Here is a 16,203-nt window from a genome sequence, read left to right on the forward strand (position 1 = left end):
GCTGCATTTTGTACCAACTTGAGCTTCCAGATCACCGACAGAGGAAGGCCAATGTAGAGGGCGTTACAGTAGTCCAGTCTTGAGATGACCGTAGCCTTGATCACCGTAGCTAGGTCGTCCCTGGACAAGTAGGGGGCCAGCCATCTAGCCTGCCGCAGATGACAAAAAGCAGTTCTGCTAACAGCGGGTCCAAAAGGACTCCCAGACTCTTTACCAATGATGACGGGCGTAGTGCCTCGCCATCCAGGGTAGGCAGCTGGATATCCCCACTGCCCGGTTGACCCAACCATAGGATCTCTGTCTTTGCTGGATTCACCCTCAACCTGCTAGCACACAGCCATCCAGTAACGGCCTCAAGGCACTGATGGAAATAATCGGGTACAGAATCCAATAGGCCTTCCATCTTCAGCACCAGCTGAGTGTCATCAGCGTACTGGTAACACTCAAGCCCAAAATCTCAAACCAGCTGAGCAAGTGGTTGCATATAAATGTTTTCATTATTGGCTGCTATTTCCTGGTGTATGTCAGGTGCTGCAATACTTGCAAGACAGTATAATTTCTCCAGTCGTGTGGGGTGTAGACATCCTGCGATAATGCGGCATGTCTCATTAAGAGCCACATCCACTGTTTTAACGTATTGAGATGTGAACCACACTGAGCATGTATATTCAGCAGCAGAGTAGCAAAGCACAAGGGCAGATGTCTTCACTGTATCTGGTTGTGATCCCCAGGTTGTGCCAGTCAACTTTGTTTCTAGCATCCATGTTTTGCTTGATAGTCAAGCAGTGATTCTTATAAGTCAGAGCACAGCCCAGACTGACTCCCAGGTATTTGGGTGTGCTGCAATGCTCCAGTGGGAGTCCTTCCCAGGTAATCATCAGAGCTTGGGATGCTTGTCTGTTCTTAAGGTGAAAAGCACACATCTGTGTTATAGATGGATTAGGAATCAGCTGGTTTTCCATGTAATAGGAAGTAAGAGCACCTAAAGCTTCTGAGAGTTTCTGTTCAACCATTTCAAAGCTCCCTGCATGAAAGGTGATGGCACGATGGTCAGCGTAGATAAACTCTTTGTCCCTTCTGGCAGAGGCTGATCATTTGTGTAAATATTAAACAGTAAATCAATAGGGCTGGGCGGTTTCGTTTCGTAATTTCGTAATTCGTTAAAAATTCGTTATTTTTTTGTTACGAAGCGATAACGAACCATTCAGGAGCATCTAAAAAACGAAATGAATTTTTCAATTCGTTTCGTAATTGCTTCGTATTTGTTTCGTATTCGTTTCAAAATCGTTGCGTTATTATTTCCGCATGTCTGGGGCAAGTTTTATAGCTGTTGTTTGTTTAATCAGTGAAAAAAAATTATAAATATCACACCAACAGTCAACAACAGAGGGAGAAGGAAGCTTCAGAAGTTCCCCCTGTCCCATATGGAGGTTTTTTAGCGTATTGCGCGGTCGCGTCCGCCATTAACGAATCTATTCGTATTCGTTTCGTATTCGTTTCGTATTGTTTCGTAATTTTATGAAATTTCGTAAATATCGAACTTTTTTAAATAAAAATTTAGGAATTCTTTTAAATATCGAAACGCAAAAAAACCCAAAAAAATGAATCGATTTTAGAAACAAATTTTTCCGTGGTTGCCCAGCCCTATAAATCAACAGTAAAACTACAGTAAAAACAGCATTGAAAAATCCAGTCCTAAAAATTGTCTTCACAGAGGGTGTCGTTGCCATTCCAACAGTTCCTCGCCCCTGTATCCCAATGTCCAAACCAATATCTCTACCCAAAAAGTGATTTTTAAAACCTTTATGAAACTCAGCAGGCAATAGTAGCTTTGTACCTCTCCCATGGCTATATGGCTTATGGAGAATTTTTTGGTGGAAAGGTAAAAGAGCTGTTTGATTATTAATGTGCTATTGCTTTCTCATTCTGAGAGCCAGATATTTCACCCAAGCGTTGCTTATTTACTTATCTATTTATTAGAAATAATTTAGAATACCTATTGTATTCCAGGTTTTCACTATCAAGATGTAATTTTGTTAAGAAATCAGGAAGGAAAAAAAGGAAGGAAAGATACTCAACAAGCGCCATGAGGGCTGGCTGGTTGAGCAGAAAAATGCAAATGAGCTGTCTAATGTTTCTAATTTTTAAAAGCCAACGCAGTGAGGCACTAATTAGTGCAACATTATGAAATATGTGGAGAAAACCTTGTTACCTATGTGAGAACACTTGGTGACATCAGCGGAAAATAAAGCATCCCATCGTTTCTCAGAGACAAGGAAAAAATAGTTGCAGTTTTCCATTCTTATGCATGAGAACAAGCTGAGGAGGGATTTGTATCTCTATATCTCTAGCCCCGTATCACACCCTTTTGCCATTTCCTCTCTTCCTTCTCATCTACTTTCTTGCCAAGGAAGGGAGACATGGCATCCTTGCTGGAGATCTAAATCCAGACTTTTTGTGAAATTTGGACTCAGACTTCAAATTATTCTTTTGGTGTTGACTTCTCACTGGTGGCCCCCCGCCTGTGGAACTCACTCTCTGGGGAAAATAGGTCATCTTCATCCCTCCTCACCTTTAGAAAAAAAGTTAAAAAGTTAGATGTGGGACCAGGCCTTCCGGTAATTAAGCGGACAATGACAATAACAATGTTGACAATGGCTTGGAAATGGATTATGGATAAGTTTGATGGGGCATCCAACCACGGTTTTCAGCTAATAATGGCCACCAGAGTGGTAATTCTTAGTAGATTTTAATTGTATTGTTTTAATATTTTTAACTATTCATAATTATTGACTGTTTGTTTTTATTATGTACCGTATATTCTGGTGTATAAGACTACTTTTTAACCCAAGAAAAATTGAGCCCCCGGTGGCGCAGTGGATTAAACCCCTGTGCCGACAGGACTGAAGACCGACAGGTCGCAGGTTCGAATCCGGCGGATGAGCTCCCTCTATCAGCTCCAGCTCCTCATACAGGGACATGAGAGAAGTTTCCCACAAGGACGATAAAAACATCAAATCATCCAGGTGTCCTGGGCAACGTCCTTGCAGACTGCCAATTCTCTCACACCAGGAGCCACTCCTGACACGACAAAAAAAACCCCAAGAAAATATTCTCAAAAGTCAGGGGTCATCTTATACACGGGAGTCGTCTTATACGTGGGAGTAGTCTTATACATGGGGGTCATCTTATATGTGGGAGTAGCCTTATGCATGGGAGTCATCTTATATACGGGAGTAGTCTTATACGCCAGGAGTCATCTTATAGAGCGGGTGCTGAAACTTCCAATCCGGATTGGAAAATCTGTGGTTGCTGCATATTGTGGGGGGAGCTCAAAAATGGCAGTGGCCACGTCCCTGCCATATGCAGCGACTGTATGAAAGCATTAAGGGCGACTCTGTACAAGTATGGTAGAAGAAAATCCATTCATCAGGATTCATTGACTTAATGCGGTCCCGATGGTGAGGGGAAGGGGTGCCTCACTGGGAAGGTGTAAGTGAAAGGCAGAGCAAGCGGCAGGTGCCTGGGGCGCACGAGGTATGGAAAAAAGAGATAGAGTGGCTCTGGGCCCAGATAAACACAACTCTTTTACCTGTCTGGCCCGCCCTTATATCCTATTACCGTACCTCCTCCTCTGCCTCTCAGATCTCGCTCCTGAAGACTGCAGTGAAGTGGTGCAGGTGCGCATGTGTGAAATCTGAGAGGCAGAGAAGGGGGTACAGTGATAGGAAAATTACCATATTGAAATCAAATCTGATACTTTTAAAATTTTATTTGGTGTGTGTTGGAAGAGGGGTAGTCTTATACGGCGAGTATATCCCAAACTCTATATTTTAACTGGAAAAGTTGGGGGTCGTCTTATATGCCCAGTGGTCTTATATGCTGGAATATACGGTATATATTGAGGCATCAAATTACTGCCAATTGGAAGCTGCCCTAAGTCCCCTCCCCCCCTCAGGGGGCTGAGAAAGGTGGGATCAGGCATGTAGCCAGGGAGGGCTTGGGGGGCTTCAGCCCCCCCCCCCCAAATTCTCATAGTCGTCTGCGAGAAGGGCTTACTGGTACATTATTCAAACTTATGTTTATTCATATCATGATCTGATCACTATGCTCAGTATATCCCATATGCATGGGGGTATTGGGGTAACGATACAAAAGGTTTGCTAAGGTAGACCCTCTTTCACTCAGACTCAGCCCCCCCTCCCCGAATCAAACTCAGCTCCCCCCGAAACAAAATTCTGGCTACGGGCCTGGGCGGGGTACAAATATTCGAAATAAAATAAAAATAAAAACATAAATAAATAATTAAAATTGGAGCAAATAATGTTGCTTTTTGTCCCATTGGCTATGCAAGAGAAGGGACAGAGGTAATAATACACCCAGAATAGGTTTGTCAAATCAGCAGTTTCCCTGATCCTGAAAGCTCAGGACCAAAATTAGAGATGAATGAATGAGTCCTGCTGATGTCACAGAGAGTAGATCTGGCTGATATTGCAAGGATGATGTCACAACAAGAAGAATATCTCAATGATGTTAATCAGCATGATAATACACTGAATTAAAAAAAGTGCAGGCCTTTTTCATGGCAGTGCTCTCAACCTGATATTTCTCCCCTCGCCTAAGGACTGGAGAAGAGCACCGAGACTCAGGGCCAGGCCTGAGATTTGGGAAGCCTCGTGCAGAAGGTAAGGGAGATTAATTGCCTTTCACCCTGTCCATCCTGCTCCTAATGCCAGACTGTTTCTCTCTTCAGCTGGGTTGGTTACGAGAAGGAAGGTTTTCGTGGCCACCAGTACCTGCTGGAGGAAGGAGAGTACAATGACTGGAACCAGTGGGGAGGGTACAACGAACGCCTGATGTCCCTTCGGCTGATCCGAACGGTGAGAATGCATACCTGCTCCTGGGGGTGGGGATGCAAGATTTGCAGCACTGGGAGCCCTTCCAGACAGTCCCTATATCTCAGGATCTGATCCCAGGTTTTCTGCTTTAACCTGGATTATATGAGTCCCCACTGCCAGATAATCTGGGATCAGATCCTGGGATATAGGACCCTGGGAGAACAAACTTTTCCTTATTTGTGACAAATATGTCAGTGCTAGTTGAAGCCAGTGCCAGTGGACCAATCTATCGGGAAGAGACAGAAGTGGTGGAAGAATTGCTACATAGCAGTTTCCAAATGATCTAAAAACAATATGGTCAAACGAAGACTAATCTTATGCTTTCCTTCTTCCTTCCTATTTGTTTCCATGCTTCACACTCCTTTCTTTCTTTTTGAGCAAACCATCATTTAATTGTTCTGGTTGAATCCGTAACGGTGGTTGACCTTATCCTCCAAATCAGATGGAGAAGCTAGAGATGGAGCTATGATTTGAAATGGTTTCCCAGGTCCAGTTGTTTCAAGGACAACCATAAATCATAGTTCACAGGATCACAAAAATGGAGATGGATTTTAATGACATCTAGTCCCATTGCAACATTTTACTGTTTTTAGTTTACTTATTTTTGTATCCCGTTCTTCTCTACCTCCGTGGAAGGACTCAGAACGGCTAACAGGAAAAAATGCAATGCTATACAATAAATATCATAAAACAACATACACAATAAATAAGTTCTAATATATATATAAAAAGTCATCCAACTCAATCCAATTGTTGTTGTCCATTAACTCTTAGTCAATACCGGGTCATCCATCAATCTGCGATTGCCTGATTCCAGAGCCAGGATTTTAGTTGCTTCCTGAAGGACAAGAGGGAGGGGGCAGACCTTATCTCTCCAGGGAGGGAGTTCCATAGCCGGGGGGGCCACCACAGAGAAGGCCCTGTCTCTTGTCGCCACCAAACGCAACTGTGAAGGTGGTGGGACCGAGAGCAGGGCCTCTCCAGGAGATCTTAATGTCCTTGATGGTTAAGATCTTGAGGAGATGCATTCAGACAGGTAGTTGTATTAACCTAATACTAAGGTTAGTAGCAACGGAGGTACAGGTTAAGTATCCCTTATCTGAAATGCTGGAGACCCAAGTATTCAATATTTTGGACTTTTTTGGATGTTGGAATACTTGTATATGCATAGAGATATCTTGGGCATGGCAACCAAGTCTAAACATGAAAGTCCTTTCTGTTTCATATACACCTTATGTACACAGCCTGTAAGTAATTCTATACACACTATTTTTAATAATATTTATATATAAAATCTCAGCCTGCATATGTTTGTGCTCACAAAACTCGAAAAGTAGTCAGTCGTCACATTGTGTCACAGTATTGTGTCACATTGTGTCACAGTAGTCACATTGACACAATGTGGCATTCCAATACGTGCATATTTTATAGTAAAATGAAATTTTCACACAACGTTGCATTTGAATACAAGTCTGTATTTAGCGTAAAACTAGCAGCCTGGTAATAAACACAGTGGAATCTGTGATGCCCAAAGCAACCACTCATAGCCTAGCTTTCATTTTACCTCAGCAGAATAAGCAATGCAAACTGAGCTCTAGCAACCAATCGCTGCACAGCTTTCCTTTTACCTCAGTAGTAAAAGAAATGACAACCTAAGCAGCTTACATTTGACCTCAGCAGTATAAAAAATAACAACCAATCACAACTCAGCTTTCATTATACCTCAGCAGTATAAAAAAACTACCCAATCACAGAACAGCTGTCATTTCACCACAGCAGTATAAGAAATGAAAGCTGAGCTGTGTTTGGTTGCGAGAGGCATACCACTCGTTCCGACGGACATGGCATACAAGTACTAACTACTTCACTTTCCAATAGGCCTTGCATTCACTTGAACTATCAATAAAGCACAGGGGAAATCTTTGCAAGCATGTGGTTTGAATTTAGAAAACAATTGCTTCTCTCGTGGGCAATTATATGTCTCATGCTCCAGAGTTGTTAAACTGTAGGATCTTTATCTTTCTGCAGAAAACGGACAAACCAAAAATGTAGTCAATCCACTAGCTTAATAATAAAAATGATTTCTGTTAAAAAAAACTCTTTTACTTTCCTTTCCTTCCATTCCACATAAACACAGCATGTATGTTACATTTATTTATTAATCCCTGTGAGAATAACAATTAGATTTGCAGCATGGTTATTATTTTATATTTTATTTTAAAATTAAAATTAAATTTGTGAATGTTTAAAGAATTGTTTCTTTGGACAGGTGAAATAGAAATTATTGGAATAATAACAGCATCTACACTAATAATAATTAATAATAATAATATACTTTATTTATATTCTGCCCTATCTCCTCGAGGGGACTCATTGCGGATTACAGTACACATATATGGCAAACATCCAATGCTGTTATACAATTAACAAAGGCAGACAGTACATAAACAGAGGTAAAGGCTTCCCATCTTTTTCCATCTCTGGCATCTCGAGACTGTGCTCGACTCTGCCCACAAGGGGTGCTGTTGCTCCATTTTCCATGCCAAGGAGCTTTGTTGTCCTTAGACACTCTCCTGATCGAATTGCTATTATGTCCACATGGGCGCCTTTTTATTACCTCCCTCCCAAAGTGGTACCTATTTATCTACTCACATTACTGTTTTGAACTGCTGTGTGGGCAGACGGTGGGCTGATGTTTGGGAGCTCACACCAACCCAGGCTTAAACTGTCGACCTGTCAGTCAGCAAGATTTTCTGCAGCTGGAGGTTTAACGCGATGTGCTAAAGCTTGGCATAATACTTGGATTTTTGTTTGTTACATCTTTTAATATTAGTGATTCCTTTCTAGCAATGTGGTATAATTGTGATTTCACATAGTATCATGACACATTTGTCTTCAATGTTTCTTCCCTCGGCAGGACTTCTTGGACCCAGCCCTTGTGCTGTTTGAAGCCATGGACTTTGAAGAGGGTCCCAGTATTGAGCTTAGTGAAGCCCTGCCGGATGTCGAACTGGCCAATTACGGGACCACGACACAGTCCATCCATGTTCAGAACGGAGTGTGAGTTTTGCTCATAGAAAGGCTGTGGGAAATAATTTAAAGAGGAAGGGAACATGATTGGGAGGCTAGTTGGAAAAACCAGGCACACATCTAGATGTAAGCAACTGCGGAGGCAGACGGCATTTGCGGTTCCTCTGAACCGTGCCTTCCCCCTGGGTGCCGACCCCCGAGATTGCCAGGCAGGACTGGCTGCCTCCTTTGAGGGGAGACCGCTCTTCCCTGCCCCCGCAATGCTCTTAGGGCTTTGCAACCAAATTGACCTCTAGTCCGATCCAGTGTATCTGTCCGAACGTATCTCCCTCTACGTCCCACCCTGGAATCTGAGATCATCCGGGGAGGCCCTGCTCTCGACCCCACCGCTATCACAAGCGAGGCTGGTGGGGACGAGAAGCAGGGCCTTCTCGGTGGTGGCCCCTCACTTGTGGAACTCACTTCCGGGGGGAAATCAGGGCATCAACATCCCTCCTCGCCTTCAGGAGGAAGGTAAAGACGTGGTTGTGGGACCAGGCCTTTGGGCAACCTGACAATTAGATATGGAAACCAGATGGATAGGACTGAAAGGACTGACAATTATGGAATTGGAATTTAAACTATGAGATTGTGAAACGCTGACCGTCAAGGAGGTTTGTATCGGGTTTTTATTGCTTTTATTGGTTTTATGGTTTTTGCCTATAATAATTATTGTTTTTATGTTAATTGTTGTTATTGATAGAATTGCTTTTTGTTAACTGATGTTATTGTCTTTTGCTGTTATGTTATGCGGGCATCGAATTGTGCCTTGCTTTTGTAAGCCGCCCTGAGTCCCCCCCCCCCCCCCCAGGGTGAGAAGGGTGAGGTAGAAGAAACCGAAATAAATAAATAAATAAATTGTCTGTCGATTTGTGGGGTTTCCAGCCCCCTGACCCAGCTGGGGGATGCTCAGGTCCTCTTCTGGCTCGCGGAGCCTCTGAGGCCTGCTGCTGCCGCCATTACGCCTCCACTGGAAGCCAACACGTACATGAGCCTGCCTGGGGATGGGTAGAGTTTTAATGCCACATGTTTGTAGGATGATAAGTAAAGCAAGGATATACATGGGGACTGAGAATTGGAGCTATGACCATGGACATCTGTAGACTGTTTATGTTCCCGAACTGGTCTGGCTCCAAGGTTGCAAAGAAATGGTTTCACTTACAGAATGCTCAATAAGTTGTGAATGCTTTGGAAACTGGGTCATTAACATGAGATTTGATGCCATTTCGCTTTCATGGCCAGGTGGGTGGCCTATGAAGGCAAGAACTTCTCTGGGGAGCAGTTTATCCTGGAAAAAGGAGTCTACCGCAACTGTGAAGACTGGGGAGCAAGCAATTGCCAGATCTCTTCAGTGCAACCCATCCTCCAGGTCAGAATCTAGAAGCCTGCATCCACCTATCAGTGGTTCAAAATTATATCCCCAAATCCCTTATGTTGCTTCAGTCTGGAGAACTGGCACCGAGTCACACATTTCAATACAAGTTTGTGTCTCACCCCTGTCATTGTTTTTAAATATGAGCTCCATTCCCTCCAACAGTTCTGTCTTCATGATCATCTCCAGGAAGTGTGGTGTTTTCATGCACCATGATTCCTGCAACCCAGTGGTAGGGCACCTGCCTTGCATTGATTTAGTTTTCAGCATTCTCAGGGCCCTTCCAGACAGGTCCTATATCCCAAGATCTAAAGCAGAAAACCTGGGATCAGATTCTGGGATATATGGCCTCTCTGGAAAAGCCCTCTCTGCTGTACACCAGGGCAGGAACACCTCTGACCTTAAACACCACACTAGCTTGGTAAAATCAGCAAGCAGTTTATTGAAGAATATATGCAGGCAAAGCAGTAAAAATAGCAAAAACAGTAAAGTTCCAATACATAAAATAGTCCATAAGCTTCAAGACAAAACAAGATCCATAGGTTCATAAAAGTCCATGAAACTAGGCACATAAACCCATGAAACAAGGCAGCAGGAAAAAATCCCATACACAAATCTGGAGCTTGCCAAAAACTTGGTACATGAAAGTAAGAGCACTTGAAAGCAAGACTGACATGAAATTCCAACGTTGACCCAACTAAGGCAATTCTTTCCCATGACTCAATATTTTCAGATCCCAAAACTGAAAGGAAAGCATTTCTCTTGACCTTACCACTAGATAAAGTTTTTTATCTCTCTTTTCCTGTAAACAAACTGATCATCTTTGCCTCTGAACACTATCTCTTTGTTTACAAAAGCTTTGCTTTCTATCTGAGCTCTCATTATCTTGACTCCTATTAACTTCGGCACCTGACAAATCATCCTCAGTTGTTCTGAGAAAAGCTGTGAAGGGCCTTTCCCAAGAATGTGGCCTTGGGAATCTTCTGGAGATAGCTCGGGCCTCTCATCTGACCTTAACTCAGGCCCAGGCCCTCATCCCCATTGCCAACAGAACCAGCTCCACCATCAGGAAATAATCTCAATTCCCATCATGAACATCAGCATGAACATCAGACACAATCATAGGCTGAACAGGCTGACATACAACACAAACTCCAATTGGAAACTTGAGAGCAATACTAGAGTAGGTGATTTGATCTGCACCTGTGAAAGACCACTTTGCATGCCCCTGAATCCTGAGGACTTAAACTTTTTTTGCAGGAGAAGCCATATTCTTGCAGGGGAAGCCATATCTGAGTGGCCGAGCACTTGTTTAGCATGTGCAAAAGGTGCTAGGTTTCATTCATGACATCTCTAGGTCTCTGTATGTGCCTTCAAGTCACCTGTTGACTTATGACAACTCTGTGAATTACATAGGGTTTTCTTCAGCAAGGGATGCACAGAAGTTGTTTGTCCAGTCAGACAGTTTACACAATTCTGTAACCACATCTAAAAATTATATTATTAATCACATCTCTTAATTTGTCTCCTTTCTCATGCACTGCCAGGTTGGAGAGCACAGCCTACACTTTGTATCTAAGGTAAGCACTGGAATTTCGAACCAAGGTACTCAACAACAAAAATATTTCTAATGGAAACTGCGTTTTGCTTGGATCTACTAGAACAGAGTTTCTCAAACTCTGCTTCTTCATATGTTTTGGATTTCAACTCTCAGAAACCCCAGCCATCTTACCAGTTCTTAAGAATTGTGGGAGATGAAGTCCAAACATCTGGAGGAGCAGATGTTGAGAAACACTGTATTATTTATTTATTTATTTACAGCTTTTATATTCCGCCCTTCTCACCCCGCAGGGGACTCAGGGCGGATTACAGTGTACACATATATGGCAAACATTCAATGCCAATTTTGACATACAAACATATACAGACATAGACAGAGGTTATTTAACTTTTTCTGGCCGCCAGGGGAGCTGTCGCTTTCATTGTCCATCTGCGATGCTGATGAAGCACTTCTGCATTCCCGCATGCTTTCCCGCTGGAATGCTTTGCTGGAGTCTTCTTTATGGCCTCATAAATCAGTTAATTTAGCCTCCCCACACTTTAAGGTGGTACCTTATTTTCCTACTTGACAGATGCAGCTGTCTTTTGGGTTGCAAAGGTCGACAACAGGCTACACACAATTGGTTGGAAACCCACTCCAACCCGTGCTGGCTTCGAACTCATGACCTTTTTGGTCAGAGTGATCTTAATGCAGCTGACACTCAGCCTGCTGCGCAACAATCCCGGTTGTGGATTAATGATTAAGGCAGACTGACCGTAATACGTCTAAACAGAAGTGTTAACTCGTTAAGATTATTTATTATGTTTACATCATCATGTATGCAAACATATGTTGTTTTTAATTGCTTGGACCTTTTGGAAAGAATCCTGGGAATTGTCATTTAGACCCTTTCTACACTGCCATATGAGGACCCCTGGTGGCACAGCACATTTAACCGCTGAGCTGCTGAACTTACTGACCAAAAGGTTGGCAGTACAAATCCAGGGAGCGGGGTAAACCTCCTCTGTTCGGCCCAGCTTCTGCTAACCTAGCAGTTGAAGCTGGAGCTGACAGCGGGAGCTCAACCCACTCTCCCCAGATTCAAATCTGAGTAGATCAATGGGTACCATTTCTGTGGGAAAGTAATGGTGCTCCATGCAGTCATGCCAGCCACATGACCTTGGAGGTGTCTATGCACAACGCCGGCTGTTTGGCTTAGAAATGGAGATGAGCACCCCCCAGAGTTGGACCTGCCTAGTCATAATGTCAGGGGAAACCTTTACTTTACACTGCCATATAAAATCCAGATTATCTGCTTTGAGCTGGATTATATGGTGGTGCAGATTCATATAATCTAGTTCAAAGCAAATAATGTGGATTATCTGATTTGACAATCAGAATTATATGGCAGTGTAGAAGGGTCTTTAGAGTGGTTGAGACTGTTGGAAATCCACTCTCTGAGAACTACAGCTTCCAGGACTATTTGGGAAAGGGAATGTGTATAAATAAGCATAGTATGTCAATGGCATTTGGATATTCCTAGATGTTCCAGCAATAAATTTTCCATCTCTATTATATTCATGGTTTACTCATATCTGATCTTTTGGTTCTCCAGATCCTTCTCTTCTCAGATGCGGACTTCTTGGGGAATTATATCTCTTTTGAGGAGGATCAGCCAACACTTCCGGAAAACTTTGTCCCACGCTCATGCAGGGTCAATGGGGGAAGGTAATGGTGTTTCATCATTAAGGCATCTGAATTAACATGATTTTTTTTAAATGTCAGGAGTGAGAAACTGGAAGTCGCTTCTGGTGGGAGAGAATTGGCCATCTGCAAGGATGTTGCCCAGGGGATTCCTGGATGTTTTTGATGTTTTACCATCCTTGTGGGAGGATTCTCTCATGTCCCCACATAGGGAGCTGGAGCTGACAGAGGGAGCTCAACCCATTCTCCCCAGATTTGAACTGCTGACCTGTTGGTCGGCAGTCCTACTGGCACAAGGGTTTAACCCATTGCGTTATCGGAATGTGGTAAATACATCTGAATAGTGTGATTAGGAAAACACATTGACTTATAATACAAATTGAATTGATATTATATGGTCAGTGTAGTAGACCCATATAATACTGTTTTTTGAGCCAGATTTGCTACACTGAATATGTTTCCTTATCTCTTGTCAGCTGGATTCTGTATGATGGCCCCAAGTATTTTGGTGAGCAGTATGTCCTTTCCGAAGGCGAGTATCCAACCTTGAGCTCCATGGGTTGTCTTTTCACCACAGCCATTGGTTCACTAAAGAAAGTTCCCATTGTAAGTTGTCACCTTGGAGGTACTCTCTGGGTCCTTCCTTTACTTCTTCCCTATTATATTCTAATACTTATTTGCATTCATAAATTGCTTAGAACAACATGCAGTTGACCCTCTTGTATATGTGAGTTTGATTCTTGCAGATTTGATTAAGCATGGATTTGATTAAAATGTTTAGTCTTGGAATATTTAGGCCTATAGTGCGATTCTATGGTCAACCTCTGGTAGAAGTTCAACGAAAAGTGCTGGAGATCTTGGGGCACTTCCAGACAGCACTAAATCACAGGTTTTAAATGGGCAAAAAAATCCCGGGACTTCAGAAGAGGTCCACATAGAGACCTGCTGGTCCCAGGATTTCTGCCTCTGTTGTCCAGACGTTATGCTGTGTTGTGAGATTTAGAGGTTCCCAAGATGGCCACCATGGGACATCTGCCAGAAACTTCAGTAGTTTTTAAAAAAACCCTCAAGATACGGATATGCAGATATGCGGAGAATCACTGCAGCGAATCACTGCAAAAGTTCAGTTCTTTGTCCTGGCCCTGCAGGCATTTGATGAAGTATCCGCCACACAAACAAAGTTTATGGGGTAGGACCACTTCGGCCCAAGTCAGCACTGCCCAATCAAACAGGAACACAAACTTTCAAGCCAGGAACAGAACTTTGTCATTATTGACACTATTTAGAGCCTGGCTGCCTGACCATCTGTCCAGACAGATTTGGTTGTGTATTTGTGACATCAAGCAAAAGGGTGCCATTCCTGGGTTATACGCGCTCCCTTTGTTCATCCGGAGAGGCCCTGTTCGCAATCCCGCCTGCATCGCAGGCACATTTGGTGGGGACGAGGGACAGGGCCTTTTCTGTGGTTGCCCCCCTGACTTTGGAACACCCTCCCCAAAGACATTAGATTAGCACCCATGTTGGCAGTCTTTAGGAAGAGCTTGAAGACCTGGCTATTCCGATGTGCCTTTCCGGAATAGGAAAACCCCAGCACTATGTCCCAGAAGCACTTTATTAGAGTTTAAGATTCTCTGCACATTGCACTTGCCCAAAAATCCAACATACCACCTGTCACACTCACCACTTTTTAATCTGTACCCATCACTTGGCCTGGCCCTGGTTTTTACTGTGTTATGGTGTAATGTTTTGTTGTTATTGCTTTATGTTTTGATTTGAATTGTATTGTTGTTGTTATGCTGTTGTTGTGTTGAGGCCTTGGCCTGTGTAAGCCGCATCGAGTCCTTCGGGAGATGCTAGCGGGGTACAAATAAAGTTTAATAATAATAATAATAATAATAATAATAATAATAATAATAATACATGGCTGTTCCTGATTGCTTTTCTTGTGAAAAGATGTACAACATTGACTAAGGGGCCACAACTTTGTCCTGGCCAGAGAAAATGTGCCCTCCACATGTTTAATGAAGTTTCTGGCACACAAACAAAGTTTTTGCCTTCTACTCAAGTGTCACCTTCTTTTTAGGAACTGACCAATCAGGAACAAACATCTAAAACCCAGGAACAAACCCAGATTAAAAAATCCTGTGATTTCAAATTGCAGGGACATACAGACATGTGAAAATCCGCATATTCAGCTCAAAACCGTGATATTTCCACACCTGGAAATCTCACATTTTTGCCTTTCGTAGTGATTGCTTCTCTGCATTTACAGGGAATGGTGTTTGGCCATTTTTCTGTTTGCTGCGGAAGCCTCAACAGTTTCTAACTTTCTAACATGCACTTCTGCACACCAACAGACTTCTATACTCAAGCTCATTCAATGCTCAAAACACTTCATGATTTCTCAACTGACATTCCCTAACTGTCAAGCTGTTTAAACCTGAATATTCTAAACTAGCACTGAGTTAGTCACGTGACCTGCAGTCCCTCCCACTGCTTTAGATATATAGTGATAAGGAAACTGCAAATCAAATAAGATATATAATTAAGGTTATAAAATGACACATTACATTACAGACAAACATCATATAGAGGAGGCTTAGAATCATAGAATCATAGGGTTGGAAGAGACCTCGTGGGCCATCCAGTCCAACCCCATGCTGCTAAGAAGCAGGAAAATTGCATTCAAAGCACCCCCGACAGATGGCCATCCAGCCTCTGTTAAAAGCCTCCAAAGAAGGAGCCCCAACCACACTCTGGAACAGAGAGTTCCACTACTGAACAGCTCTCACCATTACGAAGTTCTTCCTAATGTTTAGGTGCTGTCTCCTTTCCTGTAGTTTGAAGCCATTGTTTCGCGTCCTAGTCTCCAGGACAGCAGAAAACAAGCTTTCACCCTCCTCCCTATGACTTCCCCTCACCACATATGGCCCTCATCATATCTCCTCTTAGCGGAGGTGGCCCTAGGTAATTTTCAACAGTAAGCAAACAGTATTTTGCCCCCCCCCCCCCCCCCCCCCAATCACTGATATATATTTTCTGTTCATCGTGGGAGTTCTGTGTGCCATATTTGGTTCAATTCCATCATTGGTGGAGTTCAGAATGCTCTTTGATTATAGGTGAACTATACATCCCAGTAACTACAACTCGCATATGTCAAGGTCTATTTTCCCCCAAGAGCGCCCCAAGAGCGCCCCTGGGCAAAATCAACTATACTGCAAATGCTTACTTTGCGTAATGGGTTGAGCCACCCCTGCCTCTTAGCCTTCTCTTCTGAAGGTTAAACATGCCCAGCTCTCTAAGCCACTCCTCATAGGGCTTGTTTTCCAGAGGGGGGATTGATTTTGTCATTTGGCAGTTGTAGTTGTTGGGATTTATAGTTAACCTACAATCAAAGAGCATTCTGAACCCCACCAACGATGGAATTGAACCAAACTTGGCACACAGATCTCCCATGACCAACAGAAAATACTGGAAGTGTTTGATGTGCATTAACCTTGAGTTTGGGAGTTGTAGTTCACCTACATCCAGAGAGTACTATGGACTCAAATAATGATGGATCTGGACCAAACTTGGCATGGATACTCAATATGCCCAAATGTGAACACTGGTGGAGTTTG

General features: G+C 43.1%; 1 protein-coding gene across 1 annotated transcript in view; it reads left to right on the forward strand.

The window, feature by feature from the left end:
• CRYBG2 (crystallin beta-gamma domain containing 2) overlaps window positions 1–16,203 on the forward strand; it is a 114,304-nt gene that overhangs the window by 84,286 nt on the left and 13,815 nt on the right. Inside the window, exons 10-15 of the mRNA XM_060784479.2 lie at window positions 4,754–4,880; window positions 7,816–7,958; window positions 9,210–9,336; window positions 10,887–10,919; window positions 12,495–12,607; window positions 13,060–13,189. Coding sequence (XP_060640462.2) covers window positions 4,754–4,880; window positions 7,816–7,958; window positions 9,210–9,336; window positions 10,887–10,919; window positions 12,495–12,607; window positions 13,060–13,189 — 673 coding nt within the window. The remainder of the gene's footprint in view (window positions 1–4,753; window positions 4,881–7,815; window positions 7,959–9,209; window positions 9,337–10,886; window positions 10,920–12,494; window positions 12,608–13,059; window positions 13,190–16,203) is intronic.

The sequence above is a fragment of the Anolis sagrei genome, chromosome X, assembly GCF_037176765.1.
Source record: "Anolis sagrei isolate rAnoSag1 chromosome X, rAnoSag1.mat, whole genome shotgun sequence".
NCBI lineage: Eukaryota > Metazoa > Chordata > Lepidosauria > Squamata > Dactyloidae > Anolis > Anolis sagrei.